Consider the following 27261-nt stretch of genomic DNA (forward strand, 5'->3'; position numbering starts at 1 on the left):
AAGAAATGCATCTTGATCATCACTCTCACAACTGAACCATCACCAATTGAATCCGGAACACCCACCATCATCAACTTGGTATTTTCTTTGCTCTCTTTCATTTCCTGTTTCTTTTTGAATCACAAACACCACTAACCATCGTGTTAGCTAGTCAAGAAACAATCACCACGATTATTTAATGCAAGAATGATCGAACCATCAACCACTTCACCTTTCCTTCTCCCACTTTCGTTACTATATAAAATGTTTACTTTCTTTTCGACTAAATGTTATCCACCAAACTATTCGATCAGACCCTCACATATTACCTTCACCCTACGGATCTAACCCACCATTGAGCTCCACAACTCAATCACCACCGCCACCTTTGTTCTATCACACAAGCCACACCAAGTTTGCCATATCCTCCTTTTATGTTCGACTGCTGCTTTACTTAATTTTTTCTGCTTTCTTGTCCCCTATATGAACCAAACGAACCCTAAACCACTTGAAACACCTTCTGTTTTCTTTCTCTCAGCTACTTATGTTTCCTACTGTAGCTGCTATTGATTGTACTCAATTTAAACAAAATATCGAGATAGGTAAATAATTTGTTGGTTATCGACATTGACTTGGTCCCGACTTGAATGATATTAAATATAAGGAAATCAAATGAAATTGAAAGAGAAGATGCATGATGGTTGACAAATTTATTTTAGCCTGGCACGTTCCTTTTTCTTTTCCACTTGGCCGACAATCTTTAATCATGGTAACCCACTTATTTCATTTAAAATGATAAGGATATAAATTGATGAAACTGCCTATTATTATATTGCCACCATCGAGTCCCTTGTTTTCTTTCGTAAACTCAACCAACAAAATTATATATACATACGAACCAAATGTCTTTTTCACATGCTATCAATTTTAAACAGCAAAAAGAGGTGTTGTTATTACATGATGGCCGACTGTCTCAATTATTAAACCAAAAAGCTTTTACTTTAAGATAATGGCTTATTTGTGGATCAATTTAATCAAGTTGTTACACTGCATTTGTTGTCAAATTGCTACGTACCTTTATTTGCCAAATTTCCATCCACGTACATCATATTTTTTTTTATATAAACAACTTGCTGGCCACCTTGTTCTGTTTCATTTTGGTACCAATGAAAACATGACCCTCACTCAAAACGAACCACTTCTGCTGTAACTGTTTCAAGTTATAACTGAAGCCAAATATTTTTTTTTACTGCCATATGTTGTAATCAAGCTACTACTCGATCACTGTCGCGTACAGCTTCTTTTCTTTCTGTTAACCCAACACCCACACCACAAAAACCGAAACCACCACAATTATTATAGAAGACTACATCTTCCTTCTTATCACAGTCGATGACATTTTTTTACTATATCACATAGTGGCATAGTCCTACACACCATAATACAATAATAAAACTACTCCCTATTGTTTTCATAAAGTGGAAATTAAAGTGAAAAACAAGGAAAGTAATATAGAAAAATAACGGACTGCTGTAAATTCAATTCTATTTGGGCCGCTATGTTCATACTTATTGGACGGCATTTTTTCAGGCCATGTACTTGTTGCACTAGTGGGCCGAGATCAAGTTATTACAGTTGGGCTGAGATCCTTATTTTCTATTGGGCCGAATAACGGGTTAAAAGAATTTGGGTATTAATTGAATCAGAAAAGAAACAGATAGAGCATTGGTTAGGCATGTGTTTAGTGAACGAGAGGTCGCGGGTTCGAGCCCGGGCTACGACATTATTTTGGAAGCTATTTTTTTAAGGTAGTATACTTATTATTCCTATTATTATTATTATTATTATTATTATTATTATTATTATTATTATTATTATTATTATTATTATTATTATTATTATTATTATTATTATTACTATTATTATTATTATTATTATTATTATTATTATTATTATTATTATTATTATTATTATTATTATTATTATAAGTATTATTATTATTATAAGTATTATTATTACTAATATCAATATTATTATTATTATCATTATTATTTTACTACTAATATCATTATTATTACTAATTATAACTTTAGTTTTAAATGTATATTGTATATAAAATATAACTATATTTTTATGATTTTTAAACTAAAAAGATAGATATTATAAGTTAGATACAAATATTAGATATATAGAAATATATATAATAAGTATACTATTTTTATTAATAAAATACTTTTTGTTCATTTACGTTTTAACGTAACTCGAATTTATTAAAAATATTATCATAGTAAAAGGTATGAGTATTTAAAAATATTGAAATTAAGTATTTATTCAAAATATATTAATAAGGTATATAATATATTATTATCATAATTTAATGAAATATATAAAGTAGAAATATTTAAGTAACTATTAATATTACATTTAATATCACAAGTATATTACTAATATCAAAATATATATTTATTTGAATATTATTATATGTGTTAATATGCATACTTGATATAGGTTCGTGAATCCGAGGCCAACCCTGCATTGTTCAGTTCTGTCGTATGCATATTTTTACTACAAAATATCGTATAGTGAGTTCATTTGACTCCCTTTTACTCTTTACATTTTTGGGACTGAGAATACATGCGCTACTTTTACACTGCTTTATTAAATGCTTTTGAAATACATTTTGAACTGCGAATACATGAAATGCTTTTATAAATGTTTGACGAGATAGACACAAGCAAAACATTCCTCGAATGAAATATGTGGACGTGATAATTGCCACCATTGAATTATGTGGACGTGATAATTGCCACCATTGTTATGAATATTTTTCCCCTGATTATTATTGCTTGGTAACCTAAGAATTAGGGAACATCACTAATTTTGAGAATTAGTGCACGCCTAATTCACGCGAATCCTAAAGGTAGCTACCGGGTTTAACACCCCCACCCAGAATGTTCACTAGATGGAAGGGCTAGTGGGCGTGGTGTTTAGTACTTCGAAGTTTATATGATTATTATACACACGAGATGTTCTGTTTTGGGGATATTATTATGCGCATTATATGTTAAGGTCGGCTACCAAGCCAAGCTATGAAAGCAATGAAAAGTGAATGTTATGTATCGAGAGAATGATTTTATACACAGGTTATGTGTATGTTATTTTTGTGCACAAGATATGTGTACGGTTATTAAGATTTATGAAAGATGATTTCGTACACGAGAAAGGTGTACTGTATTTAAAAGATATCGCATGTACATTACAGGTGGGTATAGGATTCGGGCCCATTTGTACCATGCAGGATTTAAATCTTGTGGTCTATCAAAATGATGAATTTTATTGTTTACGATAAACTTATGAACTCACCAACCTTTTGGTTGACATTTTAAAGCATGTTTATTCTCAGGTACGAAAGAAATTTTCCGCTGTGCATTTGCTCATTTTAGAAATATTACTTGGAGTCATTCATGGCATATTTCAAAAGACGTTGCATTCGAGTCGTTGAGTTCATCAAGATTATTATTAAGTCAATTATAGTTGGATATATTATGAAATGGTATGCATGCCCCGTCAACTTTCGTTGTAAAGAAAGATTGTCTCTCAAAATCGAATGCAATGTTTGTAAAATGTATCATATAGAGGTCATGTACCTCGCGATGTAACCAAATGTAATGTATTCGTCCAGATGGATTAAGACGGGTCATTTCAGCTGCTCAAAAGAGAGGTTTGAGGATGCTGTGAAGAAGTTAATTATAAATAATTTAAAACAAAAAAAATGAAAAAAAACTGCAACGATGGTAGTTATGATGAAGAAGAAGATTGAGGTAGGTAGGTAGATTTTTTCTTTTTCTATGTTTTCTTTTTTAGCTTTAGTGGTGACTGGTGAGTTCACATAAATGATAAATAAATAATAGTAAAAACATAAATTAGAAAATCATTTTTTTTTGAACGACGATTTTTTTGGCATCAGTAGATCATTTCTTTCAACAACCCTCATCATTTGTGTGACGACCCGGAAATTTCCGACGAAATTTAAACTTAATCTTTATATGTTACCGACACGATAAGCAAAGTCTGTATGTTGAGTCTCAAAAACTTTGGAACTATGTTCATATATTCAATTGACCTTTTGACTATTCCCGACGATTCACGAACAAATAGGTGTGTATATATATATATATATATATATATAATATTTTAAAAAAATTAATAAAGTATACTTTAATCATTTGAATTAAAATATAAATAATATATAGAATAATTAAGTTGTTATTGAAATAAATATATATATGACTTTTATATCCAATTAAGATTACATGTATATTGTAAAATTCATAAAATATATAAATATTAAATATTCTATACATTAGATAACTAGTAAAATGATATAATTAATAAATTGTAATAATAATATATTAAATGTAATTACAAGTTAGAAATAAATGTTATAGTAATATTATTATTATTTTCAGTATTAATATCAAAATTAGTATTATTAATATAACATACAAGCATGAAACTTGATATATATAAATTGTTATAAAATTATTACTAATAATATTATTATCATTAATAATATAAATAATTATTTTAATTATAATTAATAAAGAATTATGATTATTATCATTAATTGTTATCATTCTTATTATCATCATTATCAGTATAATTTTTAGTATTATTTTGGTGTTATTATTATTATAAACATTATTATTATTATTATTATTATTATTATTATTATTATTATTATTATTATTATTATTATTATTATTATTTATTCCATTAATATTCGATATTAATATTTGTGTAATTAATATTATTATGTTCCTTAAATACTTAATATATATATATATATATATATATATATATATATATATATATATACTTGATATAAAATTATATAAATACAGACATATATATACATATATATATATGTATACATATATATATATATATATATATATATATACATATATATATATATACACATATATATATATACATATATATATATATATATATATACATATATATATATATACATATATATATATATATATATACATATATATATATATACATATATATATATATATATATGGGGAAGTAACCAATCGGTGGGAAGCGGGGGGAAGCAAAATTTTTTTTTTCTTCGTTTTTTTGAATTTTTTTTTCGGCATCAAGATCACACGAAAATATGAACATTTAGAAGAGACACTTCGTGATGAATGTTATTATTTAGGCGGGAAAACGATCGACAAAAATAACATTCAAGATAATATTGTTCGTGAAGAATATGAACGTTTTTTTTCTTCATGTTTTGTGAAGTAAAATTTAGCCCGATTTAGAGTTTATGGTTTAGGGTTTAGGGTTTAGGGTTTGGTGTTTTGGGTTTATTCCATAAACCCAAAACACCAAACCCTAAACCCTAAACCCTAAACTCTAAACTGTTCGTGTTAAAAACTCAATCTAAATCCTAAATCTAAACCGTAAACCCTAAATTTCTAAACCCTAATATCTAAACCACATAAACCCTAATATCTAAACCCTAATATCTAAACCCCAATAGCTAAAACCTCAAAATACGCTCGAAAAACATGATAATTGTTATATATTACTTCTTCGAGCGTTTTCCCGCCAAAATAAAAACATTTATCACAAAGTGTCTCTACTAAATGTTCATATTTTCATCTCATCTATAATGTTCGTGAACAAAGTTTTTTCAAAGAACGAAAAAAAATGTTTTTGCTTCCCCCCGCTTCCCCCGAATGGTTACTTCCCTCTTGATCCTACCACTATATATATATATATATATATATATATATATATATATATATATATATATATATATTATATATATAAAGAAAATATATATATCATATATGTATATAATACTGATATTGTATATTAATCCGTATTATTATACATTCAAGAATCAAAATCAGATTCCTTTCATTATCAAACTGTGTTTGATTGTCGTTCTGTTACTGAACTCGTACCAATCAGATATAGAACGAATCAATATGCGAATAAATTTTGTTTCATATCCCTTTCTACTTTTTATTTTTTTGTATTTATTCTCCTGGATAAATATTATGTCGATCATGTACTTGATATAAAAGCAATCCAATTGCAGTGTTCTTAAAAAAAATCACTCATTCCTTTCATCACCATTATCAATTATCAATTTAACTAGTTTAATTTATCAAATTTAAACAGAAAATTTATGTTACAGGTCGTTTACCTCTGTTTCTAAACTCAAATTGCAAATCCTCAAATTCGAAATTAATTTCAAATTATGTTAATGCAGTTAGGTTAGGAATTAGCTAGTCGATCTTTCTTCAAAGTCCCAACTTTCAATTCTTAATATCGACTGTGAATTTCTGAGTCAAACCTTAATTTCAAAAAGTTAAACTTTTTGTTCATCATCAAATTCGAATTCAAGTCGATGTTTTAGATTCAATTAAGGTTACAGAAAGTTTGTAATAAGGATTTAGCACCTTTTTTCATGTAGAAGTCGTTATCCAAAACATTCTAAAAACTCGAGTTTGATTTCAAGTTCATAAGCGTTCAATAAGGACTGTTCCAGTTATTAATTTTTTATTTCAATCCTGTTTTAAACAATGTAATCAGTTACCAGTCATTTTCTGTGGTTATAATGTAACGACCCGTCCTGATCCACCTGGACGAAGTCATCAACATTTGGTCCCATTGCGATGATCGACTCCAAGTAATGTCCTTAAAATGAGCAAATGCACAGCGGAAGACTTAATTCGTACCTGAGAATAAACATGCTTTAAAGTGTCAACCAAAAGATTGGTGAGTTCATAGGTTTATCATAACAATCATTTCATTATATTAATAGACCACAAGATTTCTGTTTAATATATATGTACACTCGCAGGTGTATAAAAGTATTCTATAAGTTGTAGGCACCCGGTAACAAGCCTTAACATTCATGTTTTACCCTCTGAAGTACACCAGATCAGGTGTGTTTAAAATAACCTCGAAGTACTAAAGCATCCCATAGTCAGGATGGGGTTTGTCAGGCCCAATAGATCTATCTTTAGGATTCGCGCCTACCGTACATAGACAAGTAGTTTAATGTTACCAAGCTAAGGGTATATTTCTGGTTTAAACCCACATAGAATTAGTTTTAGTACTTGTGCCTATTTTGTAAAACATTTATAAAACAGTGCATGTATTCTCAGCCCAAAAATATATATAAAAAGGGAGTAATGAAACTCACCTAATGTATTTTGTAGTAAAAATACATATGACGACTTTGAACAAGTATAGGGTTGGCCTCGGATTCACGAACCTATATCATTTGTATATTTATTAATATACGTAATCGTAATCGAGCAAGTTTATATAAATTATTATTAATAATATACTTGTTATATCATTTGTTATTTAGATCAATTTAATATATTTAGTTTATGTATATAATATAACTAATATTTATCATTCTTTACAATATGATAAAAAAATATATATATATTTAGGTTTATATATGATAACAATATATATTTACGTATTAATTGAAACTTTATATATATATATATATATATATATATATATATATATATATATATATATATATATATATATATAGTTTAGTAATTATCATTTTAATAATAACAGTGTAGTGATATATAAATTTTAATATTGTAGTATTATATTTTATATAAAACTATCCATATTACAACTAATGCTAATAATAATAAGTTTAATAATACATTACTAATATTTATATTATTAATAAAGATAATATTATTAGTAACTATACTCATGTTACTAGTAATAATAATAAACATAATAATGATAATAACAATAATAGTAATACTTGAGCCTAATACTAAAATGATATTAATATTCATAATCAATAATAATAATAATAATAATAATAATAATAATAATAATAATAATAATAATAATAATTATTATTATTATTATTATAATAATGAAAGAAGTAAAAAGACTACCTTATAAGCTCAATTTTAAAAAAATTGCACCCAGCAGGGATTGAACCCGAGACCTCACGATCCCCCAACACACTACTAAACCGTCCAAGCCATTCTATTTTTCTGTTTTAGTACATCCCCATGAATATTTAACCAGGGTTTATCTGTTTCACTATCTTCTTTCTTCTTCATCCAAATAGTCGACCCAGGTTCCATAAAATCAAAGTAACCTTGTCACTAATTTGTTTGTTTTGATTTAAACTCTCATATGAAATCTAAAAAGATTGTTTAAGGTTTGTATCAATAGAACAACAACAAAAAATGTATATATAATCTAAACAGCCCTGTTGGCCATCGCTGTTGTATAAAAAAAAAAAATGATTTTCGATTTTTATAGTGTTTTATCGATTACTTCCCACATGAAAAAGATTTTAAATCATCTATACAAACCTTATGGATCATCATTCGATCCAGAAACATCATAACAAAATTGAATTTCCCTATGAACACTTGTTTTGACTTTTTGACAATAAGATTTGACTCTAAAAATTAGAATTCAATTCGATTAATTGAACTCTGAAACATTACAGGGAGTTTGATTGAATGGATCCTAACCTATCTGCACTTACACATTTTGTAATTTCGTTTGGTTTTGAGATTTGAATAAAACGAGTCAAGAACAGAGGTATATGATACAGTTCTTCCTCTTTATGTTTAATTCATCGACTTTTCAGTTATGTATAATTGAATATGGTAGTAGGTATTTGAATAATTCTCCTCCTAATACTGATAAATCTGTTTGGTTTATAGCAGTTAGTGGTCGACATGTTTGTTTCATTCGTACAGCAAGATAATAAAAAAAAATAGCTAAAGGATGACAGCAATTCATAACAGATTTGGATCTGTTATGTAGATTGAAAATGACAGAAAAATTACCTAAGTAGAATAGATAACGAACGGGAACAGGTATTGCATATATTTATTAATTTTCCATTCATACATAATTATTAGTATGTATATATTATTTTTAGTCAAAATACTAATAGTAATAATATAATTGGTAATAATAATTAATATTGATATTATGAAATAAAATGAAATGATAATACTATTATTATTGATAATAATTATCATACTAATCATAATAATGATAACAACAATTGTTAATAATAAATTTTAATAATAATGTTTTTAATAATGATATTAATAGATTATATTAATAATATTGATAATTTATAATAATAATATCGATTCTAAATGCTAGTATCTAATAATAATGTTATTATTAATCATTATAATTTTTCTACTAGTTATCATGATATTAACTATGGTAACAATAATATTAAAAATATACATATCAAATGTATCAATTTCATATTATAATAACATTTAAATATATTAATAGTACCAATATTAGTATTATTAATAATAATAATGAATGTAATAGTAATATATCAATTATAATTAAACTTGTATTTTCATTTACTACGTTAATAGTAAAGTTTATTAATTATATAATGTTTAATATTTATAATATATGTAGTAATTTTTATTGAATAGTTAATATTTATAAATTTTTTTATAATATACATATCATGATACTTATAAGAATCATACATATAGATTCATTTTTAATTACAATTATTTATTTTGTATTTTGGTTTACATATTTGATTACTTATTAACATTTCAAATTATTATATATTTCTAATTTCATATATATATATATATATATATATAACAATTGTTCGTGAATCGTCGAGAACAGTCGAAGGTCAATTGAATACAATTCAAAGTTTTTAAGACTTCATCATTACAGACTTTGCTTATCATGTCGAAATCATATTAAGATTAGGTTTGAATTTGGTCGGAAATTCCCGGGTCGTCACAGTACCTACCCGTTAAAGAAATTTTGTCCCGAAATTTGAGTGAGGTCGTCATAGATAACAATAAAAATGTTTTCATGACGAATATGAGTTGGTAAATATAGTTTTATCATTATTGTTTAATATAGATAAAACGACTCGATTATGCGGAGCGTACGAGTGAAGCTATCATAAAATAGTGAAATGAAAGGATAAAGATTTGTCTTAGCTTTTGACAGAGTCAAGGTTGAATTCCGGAATTTAAGGAATTTAAAGAAAATCTTCGAAATCTAAAAGATTTGATTCTTCGGCGAATAAGGAAATTAGAATCTCTTTAATTAAATACGATGATCTGTCCCGATTACTACGTATGATATTTCCAATATAAATTTACCTCTTCCATTCCATTAGTTTTCACCACTTCTATACTCAATTCCTAAATTCAAAAGATTGTGAAAATGCTTAATCCAATCCCGATTCTTGTTCTTATCCTCACTATCGCAACAATCATTCTCCTTTTCCAATTACCACCGGAGGAATCTGTTTTCTTCTGCTTCGCCCTTGGGGTCATAATGTTTTTAATTCTCCCGTGTCTTTATGTCGCGATAAACATTGATATACACGGTTTGTAATTCCTGTGTTTGTGATCGGCTTTACATTTTTTTTTATTTTTCGGAGCTTCATGCTCTTGTTTTCTCTTTCCGACTCCAAGTCAAGCGAATAATGGTCCAGAATTCGTAGATATAGAGTTTCGAATGATTATAATGTTCTAAGCAGGAAGGAATGTGATAGCATGATTTGATTTTCAAATTTATCAAAATTACTGAGGATAGAACTATCAAGAATATATTCTTCTTGATATGTTCGGAGGTTATGTAGAATGAAAGAGTTATGTAACATGACACATGATGATGGTACTGAGAATCATCGCATTTCATTAGAAACTCAGCATGACTTACTGTAATATAATCACGCTGGCCAAGCGCATTATATTATACTAACTCATACGTCAGTTCCCAACACTTGTCCACAATTCATTCATAATTTATACTTAAATTTTACAGAAGTTTCCAATATAATGGAATACATAAATACAAAGAGGTAGATAATTTCGGACAAGAATATTTATAAAAATATCCTCAGAAATATCGAAGATATTTATGATGATATTTTGGAATTTCTAAGTTCGAAGATTGATGAAGAAAGATTTTCCGCAAGATTTTAACATGACTATAGGGCAAGATATTCGTTGAAGGTTTCATCGGATCCAGAATTACCTGAATCCTTTGAATATATGGTTTGGTCCTGGTATTTGTCCTTGGTCTCCTTCATGGTTAGCTCAATCCATTTTTCAGTACCAAATTTTCTATCGAGCGTTCCCAACACTCCATTCTTTATCATCAAACTCTTGGCCATTTAGGCCACCTACAATTTTACTGTTTCCTCTGTATTTAATGCAGCCATATCTGAATCGTCGATTATCAATCCGAGGTGGTTTCAGGAGAATTGTGTTTTTAGATGATTAAACGCTGATGGTAATACGGTGGAATATAAGAGGTTCCCCGGTACAATAAAAGAGCACGCATACATATCAAGGTTATAATAAGGTTGTTTATAACGAAAAGTCAAAGTTGTCTTGCTGGAGCTGTGACAAAATTGGCTAATTTAGAAAAGGAATTGCAAAGTTATTTTGGGTAATAATAACACTAAGGAATTAGCATAACTATGTGTTAAATGTTTACTCAGTTTTTGAGAGTTTCTCAGATGCATAACTATATGTATCAACCTTTTCCTTCGTAGATGAAGTGCGGTTGGTTCATCCTATTGATTGAGGTGTTTTCAAAAATAATGAAAGGTTTGAACGTAGATTGTAATCGTCAAGGTACAAACGAGGTTTAAGATGAAATCAAGTGGCAAACTTGAAGAATTGTTTAGTTTCATATGTTATAATCAATATTTTAATTCATTTTAATTGTCCAAAGTTAGCAATCCAATAGTCCAATAGTCCAATAGTCCAATATATTCATATATAATTTAATATATAATATTTGAATTAATTATTACGTATCGTGACCCGTGTACCGGTCTCAGTTTTGATCACAACTCAAACTATATATATATATATTTTGGAATCAACCTCAACCCTGTATAGCTAACTCCGTCATTTGCATATAGAGTGTCTATGGTTGTTCCAAGATAAATATATAGATGGGTCAATATAATATGTCGAAACCTTGTATACGTGTCCCGTTATTTAAAGTGCGTAAAATAAATACAGAAATTAAATGACGATAAATAAAATTGCGAGAATGTAAATTGCGATAATTAAATTGCGATAAATAAAATGTAACCAGTTAGCTAGGAACAGTTAGCTAGGAACAGTTAGCTAGGAATAGTTAGCGTGGATTTCTAACAAAATTCTTATCATAGTTAAATTGTTTGTTTCTAACAAATTTTATTTTGTCCAATGTTTTCTTTATTATGCCACTTGTTGGATTCTGATAAGTCAAATTCAATTATGAATTTGAATGAAAATGGTTACTATGTGATGAACGGATTCGTATAGCTGTGGGTGTGAGTAAGATAATAAATAATTGTTGAATCAGATTCGAAGAATGTACAGTGTAACTTATTAATGTGAAATCTAAATATTTCTCGAGTATTACCTACCCGTTAAAATATTTTCACCATTAACAGTTTGTACAAAAGAATTTTAATTATAATCTTTATGAGAATATACTTGCATATATATTTTCTTCAGATGAAATCATGGATTTTATGAGTTAATATGATATTAATCTCATTTTCTTTTCGGTTTGAGCTAGAATAAGTAATCTTTAAAACTATTAGGAACCACATATTCTTCGCAGAATATTAGTGAAGTTAGGGATCAATACTTCATCGTTCATTGCTGTTGGTACTCCTTGGTATCTATGGTGCGTATGATATTGATGTTCGAAATAAAGATTGTGATGTTGAGGTGTGGGATGTGGATGTTGATGTTGGTGGTGGTGATGGTACTGTTGATGCCGGTGATGCTGCTGAAGCTGGTACATTTTGCACCATCTTTTCCAAGGCTACAACCCGGGCGCGAAGCTCGTTGACTTCTTTGATTATTCCGGGATGATTGTTAGTTGGAACGAGCGGATGAGTAAGGTTTAGAATTATAGATAGAATATAATCGTGACGAGATATTCGGGATCTGAATATGAAAATGGTGTTTCAAACAGGTTCACCGGTAAATGCTTCAGGTTCACCGCCAAGAGGTGAATTTGGTTGATAGAAAGGATCACCTTCTTTTTGTCTCCAATGATTCAGTCGACTACGAACCCATCAGATGAATTAGTTGGTCCATTCCGGTCATACTGCTTTCGGAGCTTGAGTGGGACTCCATATCGGAATCCGAGAGGCTTGAACTAATGGTGAGTTCCATTTTGCTCGGTTAGATAAAGAGTTTTTGGTATGAAATGAATTTCGGATATCGGATGATATTCTAATTACATAGAATACCTATGTATAATACAAAAAAAATCTCATAGATTACGGAGAGAATTAAGGAAACGTGTCAGATAAAGTCTACAGTAACAGATACGCTAAGATATGAATTTTCTGTACACTATCTATCAAATAAGTGCAGGAGGTCGTGTCTAGACTTAGGAATGATAAGCAGGAAATTTTCCACTAGGAATGACAAGCAATACTTATAATATGCAGCTAAGGTCGAAGTCCAGACTCACTAATGCATCCTAACAGTATCTGGTAAGACACACTAATGCAAGGCCTGGTTCGCTAAGACCAACGCTCTGATACCACCTGTAACGACCCGTCCTGATCCACCTGGACGAAGTCATCAACATTTGGTCCCATTGCGATGATCGACTCCAAGTAATGTCCTTAAAATGAGCAAATGCACAGCGGAAGACTTAATTCGTACCTGAGAATAAACATGCTTTAAAGTGTCAACCAAAAGATTGGTGAGTTCATAGGTTTATCATAACAATCATTTCATTATATTAATAGACCACAAGATTTCTGTTTAATATATATGTACACTCGCAGGTGTATAAAAGTATTCTATAAGTTGTAGGCACCCGGTAACAAGCCTTAACATTCATGTTTTACCCTCTGAAGTACACCAGATCAGGTGTGTTTAAAATAACCTCGAAGTACTAAAGCATCCCATAGTCAGGATGGGGTTTGTCAGGCCCAATAGATCTATCTTTAGGATTCGCGCCTACCGTACATAGACAAGTAGTTTAATGTTACCAAGCTAAGGGTATATTTCTGGTTTAAACCCACATAGAATTAGTTTTAGTACTTGTGCCTATTTTGTAAAACATTTATAAAACAGTGCATGTATTCTCAGCCCAAAAATATATATAAAAATGGAGTAATGAAACTCACCTAATGTATTTTGTAGTAAAAATACATATGACGACTTTGAACAAGTATAGGGTTGGCCTCGGATTCACGAACCTATATCATTTGTATATTTATTAATATACGTAATCGTAATCGAGCAAGTTTATATAAATTATTATTAATAATATACTTGTTATATCATTTGTTATTTAGATCAATTTAATATATTTAGTTTATGTATATAATATAACTAATATTTATCATTCTTTACAATATGATAAAAAAATATATATATATTTAGGTTTATATATGATAACAATATATATTTACGTATTAATTGAAACTTTATATATATATATATATATATATATATATATATATATATATATATATATATATATATATATATATATATATATATATATATATATATATATATAGTTTAGTAATTATCATTTTAATAATAACAGTGTAGTGATATATAAATTTTAATATTGTAGTATTATATTTTATATAAAACTATCCATATTACAACTAATGCTAATAATAATAAGTTTAATAATACATTACTAATATTTATATTATTAATAAAGATAATATTATTAGTAACTATACTCATGTTACTAGTAATAATAATAAACATAATAATGATAATAACAATAATAGTAATACTTGAGCCTAATACTAAAATGATATTAATATTCATAATCAATAATAATAATAATAATAATAATAATAATAATTATTATTATTATTATAATAATGAAAGAAGTAAAAAGACTACCTTATAAGCTCAATTTTAAAAAAATTGCACCCAGCAGGGATTGAACCCGAGACCTCACGATCCCCCAACACACTACTAAACCGTCCAAGCCATTCTATTTTTCTGTTTTAGTACATCCCCATGAATATTTAACCAGGGTTTATCTGTTTCACTATCTTCTTTCTTCTTCATCCAAATAGTCGACCCAGGTTCCATAAAATCAAAGTAACCTTGTCACTAATTTGTTTGTTTTGATTTAAACTCTCATATGAAATCTAAAAAGATTGTTTAAGGTTTGTATCAATAGAACAACAACAAAAAATGTATATATAATCTAAACAGCCCTGTTGGCCATCGCTGTTGTATCAAAAAAAAAAAATGATTTTCGATTTTTATAGTGTTTTATCGATTACTTCCCACATGAAAAAGATTTTAAATCATCTATACAAACCTTATGGATCATCATTCGATCCAGAAACATCATAACAAAATTGAATTTCCCTATGAACACTTGTTTTGACTTTTTGACAATAAGATTTGACTCTAAAAATTAGAATTCAATTCGATTAATTGAACTCTGAAACATTACAGGGAGTTTGATTGAATGGATCCTAACCTATCTGCACTTACACATTTTGTAATTTCGTTTGGTTTTGAGATTTGAATAAAACGAGTCAAGAACAGAGGTATATGATACAGTTCTTCCTCTTTATGTTTAATTCATCGACTTTTCAGTTATGTATAATTGAATATGGTAGTAGGTATTTGAATAATTCTCCTCCTAATACTGATAAATCTGTTTGGTTTATAGCAGTTAGTGGTCGACATGTTTGTTTCATTCGTACAGCAAGATAATAAAAAAAAATAGCTAAAGGATGACAGCAATTCATAAAAGATTTGGATCTGTTATGTAGATTGAAAATGACAGAAAAATTACCTAAGTAGAATAGATAACGAACGGGAACAGGTATTGCATATATTTATTAATTTTCCATTCATACATAATTATTAGTATGTATATATTATTTTTAGTCAAAATACTAATGGTAATAATATAATTGGTAATAATAATTAATATTGATATTATGAAATAAAATGAAATGATAATACTATTATTATTGATAATAATTATCATACTAATCATAATAATGATAACAACAATTGTTAATAATAAATTTTAATAATAATGTTTTTAATAATGATATTAATAGATTATATTAATAATATTGATAATTTATAATAATAATATCGATTCTAAATGCTAGTATCTAATAATAATGTTATTATTAATCATTATAATTTTTCTACTAGTTATCATGATATTAACTATGGTAACAATAATATTAAAAATATACATATCAAATGTATCAATTTCATATTATAATAACATTTAAATATATTAATAGTACCAATATTAGTATTATTAATAATAATAATGAATGTAATAGTAATATATCAATTATAATTAAACTTGTATTTTCATTTACTACGTTAATAGTAAAGTTTATTAATTATATAATGTTTAATAGTTATAATATATGTAGTAATTTTTATTGAATAGTTAATATTTATAAATTTTTTTATAATATACATATCATGATACTTATAAGAATCATACATATAGATTCATTTTTAATTACAATTATTTATTTTGTATTTTGGTTTACATATTTGATTACTTATTAACATTTCAAATTATTATATATTTCTAATTTCATATATATATATATATATATATATATATATATATATATAACAATTGTTCGTGAATCGTCGAGAACAGTCGAAGGTCAATTGAATACAATTCAAAGTTTTTGAGACTTCATCATTACAGACTTTGCTTATCATGTCGAAATCATATTAAGATTAGGTTTGAATTTGGTCGGAAATTCCCGGGTCGTCACATATAAGAATCCTAAAAATCCAAATTTATAAATGGTTATGTTGATTGTATAAGCTCTGGTCGAGTAGATCGTAAAGAAGAAGATGAATATGAACACAGAATTAATTACGGGTTATATAAATTACCAGTTAGAATAAGTCAGGAAAGAAAGTAGTAGCAGGATGGTTGAGGGTGTTAGCGGTGAGCGAGAGGTCTCGAGTTCGAACCCATCTTGGTGCAATTCTTTTTAAAGGGGCATTAGAAGGTAGATTACTATGCCAAAATTTTTATTATTAATAATATTGTTATTATTACTAATCTTGTAATTATTATTATTGTTAATTACCATTTATTATTAGTATTATAATTATAGTAATTATAATTATTATTAATATTGTTATTACTAATTAGTATCAATTTTAAGTATTATAATTTAGTATTATTACCCTTAGGTATTACAAATATTATTGATATTGTTATTATCATTATAATGTTAGTATTTATTACCAATATTATTACATTTACCATTATTACTATTATTATGTTAGTTATTATTAATTATTAACTATATGATTATTATTATTAATGTAACTTATGATATTATCATTATTATTACTAGTATTAACACTTAAAAATTATTAGTATTATCGTTACTAATATTATTATTATTAATGTACTATTATTATTATTAATGTACTATTATTATTGTATTATTATTATTAGTATTATAATTAATGTTGGAATTATTATTATTATTATTATTATTATTATTATTATTATTATTATTATTATTATTATTATTATTATTATTATTATTATTATTATTATTATTATCACAGTTACAAGTATCATAATCATTAGTATCATTAATATCATTATTTTTAAATCTATCAATTTATTAAAAATTAGTATACTCATTAATAATAATAATAATAGTAGTATCATTATTATTAACATTATAAGTATTATAAAATTATCATTTTATATAAAAACATATTTAATACATGTAATTAATACATATTAAAATCTTATTTATAAAAATGAATATATATAATCAAATAATGAAATATATATGTTATTAATATAAAAATTATATCACTGATAATAATATATATTTGTTCGACTACAAGTATATGTTTTAATATATATATAAATGATATAGGTTCGTGAATCCAAAGCCAACCCTACACTTGTTCAATGTCGTCATATGTATTTTTACTACAAAATACAGTATTGTGAGTTTCATTTGCTCCCTTTTTAAATGCTTTTGCAATATATATTTTTGAGACTGAGAATACATGCGCTGTTTTATAAATGTTTTACAAAATAGACACAAGTAATTGAAACTACATTCTATGGCTGGATTATTAAACTGAATATGCCCCTTTTTAGTCTGGTAATCTAAGAATTAGGGAACAGACACCCTAATTGACTCGAATCCTAAAGATAGATCTATCGGGCCCAACAAGCCCCATCCAAATTACCGGATGCTTTAGTACTTCGAATTTATCATGTCCGAAGGGAGTCCCGGAATGATGGGGATATTCTACATGCATCTTGTTAAGGTCGATTACCAGGTGTTCAATCCATATGAATGATTTTTGTCTCTATGTATGGGACGTATATTTATGAGAAATGGAAATAGAAATCTTGTGGTCTATTAAAAAATGGAAATGATTGTTAAGATAAACTAATGAACTCACTAACCTTTTGGTTGACACTTTAAAGCATGTTTATTCTCAGGTATTAAGGAAATCTTTCGCTGTGCATTTGCTCATTTTAAAGATATTACTTGGAATCATTCATGGCATATTTCAAAAGACGTTGTATTCAAGTCGTTGAGTTCAATAGAGATTATTATTAAGTAAATGACAGATTAGGTCATTTATAGGTTGGATATTATGAAATGGTATACATGCATGTCAACTTTCGATGTAATGAAAGGTTGTCTTTTAAAAATGAATGCAATATTTGTAAAATGAATCATATAGAGGTCAAATACCTCGCAATGTAATCATATGTTATTGTATTCGTCTTTATGGATTAGGACGGGTCACTTCAATTTGTACGTAACACACACGTTCGGGTGGAAACCCGAACCCGATTGACGGTACCCGGGAACACATCCATTCGGGCAGTGGTTCCGGGTAGGGGTCCGTGAACGAATCCGGTAAAACCTCCCTATAGGGTCAATATATACCACCATTATTGGTGTTCAATTGGTTTAAAGAAAATCATGTCATCCCTAAGGATCGAACCCATGACCTCTCCCAATCCCATGACACAAAGTACATGGGGAGAACCGTTGGGCTATGCCCGCAAGTTCAGTTAGAAAATCATTTTAGTTTAACCCCTTAAGTTTTTTATGAATTTATTTATTAAAGTATATTTTATATATATTTTTTTTCTTTTTTACTTTGTTTATAGTATGTTTTTTAGTTAAGTCTTTTTTATTTTTTGTATTTTATTATTTTACCTTAACAAAAACTAATTAAAACGACCAAACAAAAATCAAAAATAAAATGACACGTCATTGTCATCCTGTGACAAAAGCCCCCCATAACAATTCCTCACTTTTCCTGTCATGGTCCAATCACTAACTTGCCCCAAAAAGTGCGCCTTACCCACTCCACGTCACAATCACCATTATCCGTGGTCTTATAGATTGTGTACCTAAAAGTTACTAGTAAAAGCTACAGAGTAGTAACACAAGAAGTGGTTCTTTTTATTATTTTTTAATCCTTCTATGTTAACCTATGAGTAAGTAACCTCAACTGGAAGAAAGAATACTCCGTATATCTACTGGATCAAAAGACCGACCAGTAGTTTATTTATGGGTTTATCTCCAAAATGCCCAATTTTTCGAACTTTTTTGCGTCAGAGCCCATAAAAAAATAAAATTGACATTTTGCCCTCGCAAGGCGCAAGGTGTCTTGCGCCCTTGTGCCTTGCGTCTGGAGGTGCCTCTTGCAACATTGCTTCTCGGGGACGCAAGGACGCAATGTGCCTCTTGCGACCTTGCTTCCCGGGGACACAAGGACGCAAGGTTCCTCTTGCGTCCTTGCTTCCAGGGGACGCAAGGACGCAAGGTGCCTCTTGCTCCTGCGCATATGATAATCGTTTTCTTTCAGACATTTCATCGAACACCTTATGTGCACGCATTGAAAAAACAAGCATATGTCTGAATTAAACCATGTTGTTATATCTAATCTTCTCTATGAGGCCATTTATTTTTTATTTATACATATGAAGCTTGTTTTTCCAGTAAGCAAGCCACTGATGATTACATATATTTGCGTAATTTATGATTAAAATCATGATTACAACAAATGTTGCCTTCTTCTGAGGCTTTTTGTTTTTAGTCATTAGTTTATTAAATTTGAAATTAATTTAGTGTAGTTTGGGAGATTCAGATGATGACTATTGCATAGTTCACGTGATATTCAGAAATTAGTCTTTCGCTCCTATCTGATGAACTCTCTTTAAACAACGACACTTTTCTCTGAATCAAAATACGTAGTAAATACCTATCCATGATTAATTGTCTGAAATATTAATCATGCACATATTTTGATATTTTTCAATGCATGCAGATAAGGTGTTCGATGAAATGTCTGAAAGAAAACGATTATCATATGCAGGCAGGAGCAAGAGGCCCCTTGCGTCCTTGCGTCCCCGGGAAGCAAGGTCGCAAGAGGCACCTTGCGTCCTTGCGTCCCCGGGAAGCAAGGTCGCAAGAGGCACCTCCAGGCGCAAGGATGCAAGGAGCAAGGCACCTTGCGCCTTGCCAGGGCAAAATGCCTTTTTTATTTTTTATGGGCTCTGACGCAAAAAAGTTCGAAAAATTGGGCATTTCGGTGATAAACCCTTTATTTATTGGACTTTGAGGTGCACAGTTATTTTTTAATGGGTGCACCAGGCTATAGCCCAAACTTTAAAGCCTATTTGCACCTAGTTCTTAATCTACTTTTACTTAGTTGAGTGGTGTCACGTGCCACCATAGTTTATATGGTGGCTCCGCCCCTGAAGGTATTCACATATTGTAAATTGTAAATTTATTATATGACAAAATTACAAGGATAGTCCCATGTGGTTTGTATCAAATTTCATTTCAGATCTAATAAAAAAAAAGATTTTTTTGTTCTAAACCATCAATGTGGTTTGCACCTTTCACGGATAGTCCAAATTATCCAAATCACTAACGACCGTTCATTTGTTTTGTTAGTGATTTTGACTATATGTGAAAGGTATGCAAATCACGGGGTTGGTATACTGATTAATCCATATCATAAAAACACATACGACACAGTTTTGAAATGTGTGTCTTAAAAAACATCAACCATATAATCATAAAAGAAGTTATTATTTCTGTCAACATCAATTTAAATGTAATCAAAAATGTTAAGCCATAAAAAATATATTTACAATAATGAATAATAAATTTTCATTGAATTGAAACCCAAAATTAACATGTAAAATGCAGCAGCACTTTATACTGCAGTGAGACAGTCCTCCCAGGCTCCATATTTGGAAGTGAATGTACCGCCGCCACTCTTTTGAGCATGCTCCAAAAGAACTTCGCGACAACATACGTCCCAACTCCTTATCATCTCCTCGAGTGACATCGGGTCTGAAAGACTTCTCAAACAATTACTGAAACGCAATTTGGCTTTCGTTGAGAGATCTGCATATTCTTTGCTGCGCAATGGAAATAAATCCAGTCAAATATAGTTCTTTAATCTAATCTAATCTAATCTAACTATATACAAATAAAAGTGGTAATTAGATAAGCATATTCAATTAAAACGTTATATAAATTATTTTAAATCATAATCTCTTCATTGATTTGGGTGATGATATCATAATTATCAACCACTTATTACAATTCAAACCAAAACATTATTCGTCTAGTAACTAGAGAGAAATTCCCCCAATTAGTTATTTGTTTCCTTAAATTAGTTATTTGTCTCTCTTTTAATTGATTATTAATTATTTTTAATTACTACATATTATTACTTATAAATTACTAATAAAGTACTTATATAATTATTGGTATTAAACAGTGATGTCGCGGGTTATAAACTACAAGTATTCTTCAAATTAGGAGCTACTAACGCCTGGATTTTGGCAAAACTTATGCAATTATAAAAGTGCCTGAAATGGTCGCGTTTAAGAAGGTCATGTGCAAATGAAAGTAAACGATTTCTCACCTGAGTTCAAAAGGAATCTTATCTAAGATAATTGGGGAGCAATTTGGATAGTTAGAAGGAACAAGCAACTGCAATGGTTGTATGAGTGGCTGCAAATCAGTTAAATAAAACTTTAATCTCCATACAACAGGTCTAACATAAATTAATAAGAGATGAAAATTTCAACATCTCTTAAATCATTTTACTCAAAAACTATAATCTCCATACAACAGTCTAACATAAATTAATTAGAGTGTTAATTAACAACGTCCTAAATCATTTTACTCAAAAACTAGTAAATTATTCTGAAGATATGATTTGTTTGATCATACAACATATTAGAAGATTTTGAAGTTCCAAGAAGAAAGTTGGTTCATTTCAAATGTTACCAAAAGTTACCCATTTTGACCCGTTATTAACTCGCCACTTTGAAAAAGAAGATACAAATAGTGTCGGTCGTACAGTAACATACCATTTGTGCCGAAGCATATCTAAGATAAACAGGGTTAAATGTGCACTTAACAACTGTTCCTTTACCAACTTCTAAAGATACAGCTGCATCAACATCTTCCTCACTAAATTCTACCACAGTATCTACAAGTCTTTGATTAATCTTTCTTATTTCTTCCACGAGCGGATTTATCTTCTGCAACATTATGAATAAATGTTATCATATACAGATTTAAAGTGGCAATTTCGACCCATTCACGTACAACCGGGATGATATGGGGCTATGTACTAAACACATATGTGATCTAATGAAGAGATAATACCTCAACTCGGCACCTTTTAGAGGTAGAGGATGCAGTTGAATCAACGTCTGTGGGCCCCAAACAATCAATATTGTTGACGCTATCATTTACACTGCTAGCAGATGATACAACATCAAAAAATTTAGCTTTTCTTGCTTCAGTAGTTACATCTTGAGGTCTTTTACGACAAAAGTGTGTCGTGGAAACCAAGTCTTCACCACCTGGTGCAGAACCTGCAATGCTATCGATTGTACTAACAACTGAACTAATGTCGCTAGCCAAAGCACTCAAGGATTTGGCCGAAGCTGACTTCACCTATGAACCAAAGATATTCAAAGTGTTAGACATAAATATTTAATTTCTGATGAGAAACCTAAATATAATAAGAAAAAAATAGACAAAATAGCACGTATGGTCCCTGAGGTTCCGGTGGTCCCTGTACTTTTTTCCGTCAAAGATGGTCCATGTGATTTGCATTAAATTCACTGGTGGTCCCCGTGATTTGCATCTTTTTCATCAAAGATGGTCCCCATTGGTATTCACCGCAGAGACCATCCATGACGGAAAAAAATACAGGAACCACCGGTGATTTATGACACAAACCACGGGGACCATATATTTTTCATGGTACGTTATACACTTATACAAATTGGTACATGTATAATCTTGTTGAAATCAACTAATATCTATACCAAAAGCAAAAACTTCTGAAATAAAATTTATTTTTTTATTTATAATTACTGAAATACTTACTTGGTTTTTCATATTGAATCTAACACAATAGAAAAAAATTTCCCTATAGGTAGAATAAAATTTTAATCTAACCAACGCCGCCCTTTTTTAATCGCACAAAAATATACATTTAGACTAGGAGGTTAAAAAGTGATTTACTGACCGCTCTGAGCAAACGCTCCATGGGATCTTCGATAGTAGTCGACTTTCCGGAAGCTTCTACTGACGCACGATATCCAGATGTACCGATAGCAACAGGCTGAGAGTCTAACATTGCAGCAGTTGTTTGTTGTCCATTATTACCGGCAGCATTAATAAGTGACGAAACACAAACATTGACTTTTTCTGACTCTATAGGCATATGAGCTGTAGATGGTGTAGATGGTGATGACGCAATAAACGGCGAGTTTACCGATTGCATAGGCGTGGTGGATTTATTAACAGAATTCAGTTGATTTTGCTGGTCTATTTGTGGAGAAGAAAACGTGGGTCCCGCCTTAAACTGCTGCTGCGAAGATTCCGACCTTATTTCAATCATCTGTCTAACTTTCAAATCATTACCATTATTTATCTGATTCCCATTTTGTTGCAGCTGCTTCGTTTGTGGATTAAACTGGTGCTGTTTATGCATAACTTGTTGTTGCATATCCCGATTTTGAAGTTGCTTCAATTGCTGACGTAGAAGCATGTTGGGATTTGGGCCCACATTATTATGCTGCAACGCAGCCACTTTATTATGCTGTAAATTAATCGACTGCATCTGATTTTCATGCGGTTGAACTTGTGTATGTTGTGATTGGTGCAGAGAATCGATATGTGGTGCAGTTATTGGTTGCTGCGTTGTGATACCGGGCTTGCGGTTAAACATCGTCATGAAATACATAATATATTTCTCAACCTGAACCAGTTTTTCATTATGGTTGGGAGGTATGTTGGTTTTAGGGACTTGTAGGCATTGCATGCAAAGTTCCCAAATCGATTTGAACTTTTTCAGTCTCTCAAACTGCTCACTTTTTTGTTGCCGAGTAAGAGAATCGGGCTGGACATTAGAATTCATCAATCAAATTATAACAGAGACGAACTTTTAACGTTAAGTTACGTTTTCTCTTTCATGGTTGTCTGAATTTTACCAAAAGAACTAACAGAAGAAAATAAATTTTGTAATAGACTATAACATTCAGAATGGTGTTGTTTAGTACTCCCTTCGTCTCATATTAATTGTTTTCAGACATAAAACTTACCGTTTAAGAAAAAGTGACCGTTACATGTACTTTTTTCTTTAGTTTAAAGTTTTACCCCTTACTCTTCACCCACTTTTTTGTCCCACATGCATAAAGTAAGGGTATAAAAAAAATTTACTTTCATATTCTTATCTATTTATGAAAGTGAACAGTAGATTTGAGACATCCCAAAATGGAATACTAGACAATAAATTAGGGACGGGGGGAGTATTATACGTTTGCATTTAAGGATATAAGCAAAACTTACCCGATTCAATTCGGCTACACGTTTCTGGTACAAGTCCATCACCTCTACCATATACTTATCTTTCAAAAATTTCATCTGAGATAGAAGAATCAATCATCAATCATACTATTCACATACATCTTTCGAAAATTCCAGTAACAGGAAACATTATTTATCCGGCGGAAGAACATTTGGTACATGAAGAGTATGGGCTTAATACGACAAGTGGCAACACAATAACCAAAACCCCATACGCAAATACAATTCAAGAGAAAAACATATATATAAATTATAAAAATGTTTAAAGTCTGATTATTCTGAAATCCAGGTGAAACTTCTCATACACCTGAATAGATGGGTACGCACTGCACATATCAGACCTTAATTATTTGCATTTCCACGCACTTAACCCAAAATTCTAAATGACCCAATCGTAACTTTATTCTCATTAAGCCATTCGTATGTTATTAATGTACAACGTAGAATATTCAAAGTCAGGTATATAAAACATTTTAGCTATTAAATTTTAAAATATATCAATAAGTTTTACGTGTACGGTACCTTTTGAAACACCTCCTCTTGCCAATCTCCACAGTTTGTATTTCCTGTCTGAGCTGTTGATTCTGATGATGCTACAATATAATGAAAAAAAAAACTGTAAAGCTATGAAACTATCATTACAATTAAATTAGACCATTTCTAATGGTGATTGTGACGTCACGGGCCGTTGGTGCACTTTTTGGCCAAAAAGTGAATTTTAATTGTGACATGACTACGTCAGTTTCTGACATTTTTTAACCATTGTGTCAGTTTTTTGTGTCACATATTGGGTACGGTGATATGGTAAAATCTGATTGAAATTGAGTGGAAAAAAATAAATTAATTATAAAAAATATATATTTATTAAATCAAAAAAAATGCATGATTGGTTGATGAAGAAACTGGCGGAAGCTTTCAAATCGTCACATACATAACTGACGCCCCACACAATGACTAACTGACGCCCCGTTAAAATCCATAAGATTTCGTCAGTTTCGCCACATAGACTGAAGGATGGATAGTGACGCGCCGTTAAGTGTGGTCTTAGCATAAGTGGATGCTAAACCAATAGCATAATGCATACATACATACATACATACATACATACATACATACATACATACATGTGTGTGTGTGTGTGTGTGTGTTTGTGTTTATTACGTACTTGATGAAGGCTCCGCTTTAACTCTCTGTGGTTGCATTAGCTGTTTCTGCTGATCAATTACATTTTGCTGCTGTAAAGCACCTGATGTTGGAGGCCTTTGTTGTATATCGCCTCGTGACAGATTCACGTGCGGTTTAATATCTAACTGGTTCTGTAACTGACCTGAATGTGCTTGTAACTGGGGCATTAACAGTTGCTGTAAATCCACTTGTGGCCTTTGACCTTGAGTTGACTGAAAATGTTGATTGTTCATCATCTGTTGCTGTTTCTGACTACTTTGAGGACCCAAATGTTGCTGATGAACAGCAGATAATTTATTATGTTGACCACTCGAAAGATTATTCTGCGGGCCCACCATCCTTGGCTGCGGTTGCTGCACACTTTGTTGTTTTAGGAACGATTGGTGACTCATGGGTTGACTTGATTGTGAGAAAACAGGTTGCTGATTTTGCATAATTGACTGTTGAGACGATTGAAAATGACTTGGTTGAGACAACTTATGTTGTTGAATGTGTGATTGTTTTGCCATTTGATGCAACTGCTGCTGTTGAAAACGATACTGCTGTGAGTTTTGAGGCTGCTGTTGACTTCCTGGCATCTGCCTTTGACTTACGAAATTGTTGGACGGGACCCGTATCCCTTGTCCCATATTATTTCCTACAGAAGTTTGTTGAACCCCGGAAACGTTTTTAATATTCTGCAAACTTGAATTTTGACCGGAAATGTTTGACATTGTTGACTGTGATATGCTACTGCCATGTGGCAATGCAGATGAAGCTACAACGTTGTGATTGCTTTGCGGTAAAATCTGTTTTACGGGTTGAGGATGATTAATAGGTACAGGAACGGGAGACGGTTGACCTCGATTGTTGACTTGTTGCATGCCCTGAGAGCCTACACATCCAAGATTCAACGAAAACAGACAAAAGATTAGGAATGGCAAATAAAATATTATAACAAATGGATATATACATACAACTTTATATCGTTGTATATGTTTTCAGATTTATATCTAAAGTACCTTGATCAGATGCGTTTACAGAATTTCCAGCATTGTTCGACTGTGGAGAATCAGTCACAGGATTCGATGATCTAATCTCAAAAT

The 27261-nt window shown here is 30.0% G+C and overlaps 1 protein-coding gene and 1 non-coding gene across 2 annotated transcripts; one reads left to right on the forward strand and one right to left on the reverse strand.

The window, feature by feature from the left end:
* Positions 1-20216: 20216 nt before the first annotated feature.
* LOC139887441 (small nucleolar RNA snR60/Z15/Z230/Z193/J17) lies at positions 20217-20292 on the forward strand. Its single transcript, XR_011773273.1, has one exon. It is a non-coding gene; the product is annotated as a small nucleolar RNA snR60/Z15/Z230/Z193/J17 (small nucleolar RNA).
* An 868-nt stretch (positions 20293-21160) lies between these two features.
* Positions 21161-27039, reverse strand: LOC139877268 (mediator of RNA polymerase II transcription subunit 15a-like). The gene is made up of 8 exons (XM_071864704.1): positions 26157-27039; positions 25514-25584; positions 24974-25048; positions 23649-24524; positions 22775-23068; positions 22474-22647; positions 22023-22111; positions 21161-21510 (listed from the first exon to the last, which is right to left on the reverse strand). Exons 1-8 carry the CDS (start codon positions 27037-27039, stop codon positions 21303-21305), a joined length of 2670 nt encoding a protein of 889 aa, XP_071720805.1. The 3' UTR covers positions 21161-21302.
* Between the last annotated feature and the right edge of the window lie 222 nt (positions 27040-27261).

Source organism: Rutidosis leptorrhynchoides, chromosome 1 (genome assembly GCF_046630445.1).
Source record: "Rutidosis leptorrhynchoides isolate AG116_Rl617_1_P2 chromosome 1, CSIRO_AGI_Rlap_v1, whole genome shotgun sequence".
Lineage (NCBI taxonomy): Eukaryota > Viridiplantae > Streptophyta > Magnoliopsida > Asterales > Asteraceae > Rutidosis > Rutidosis leptorrhynchoides.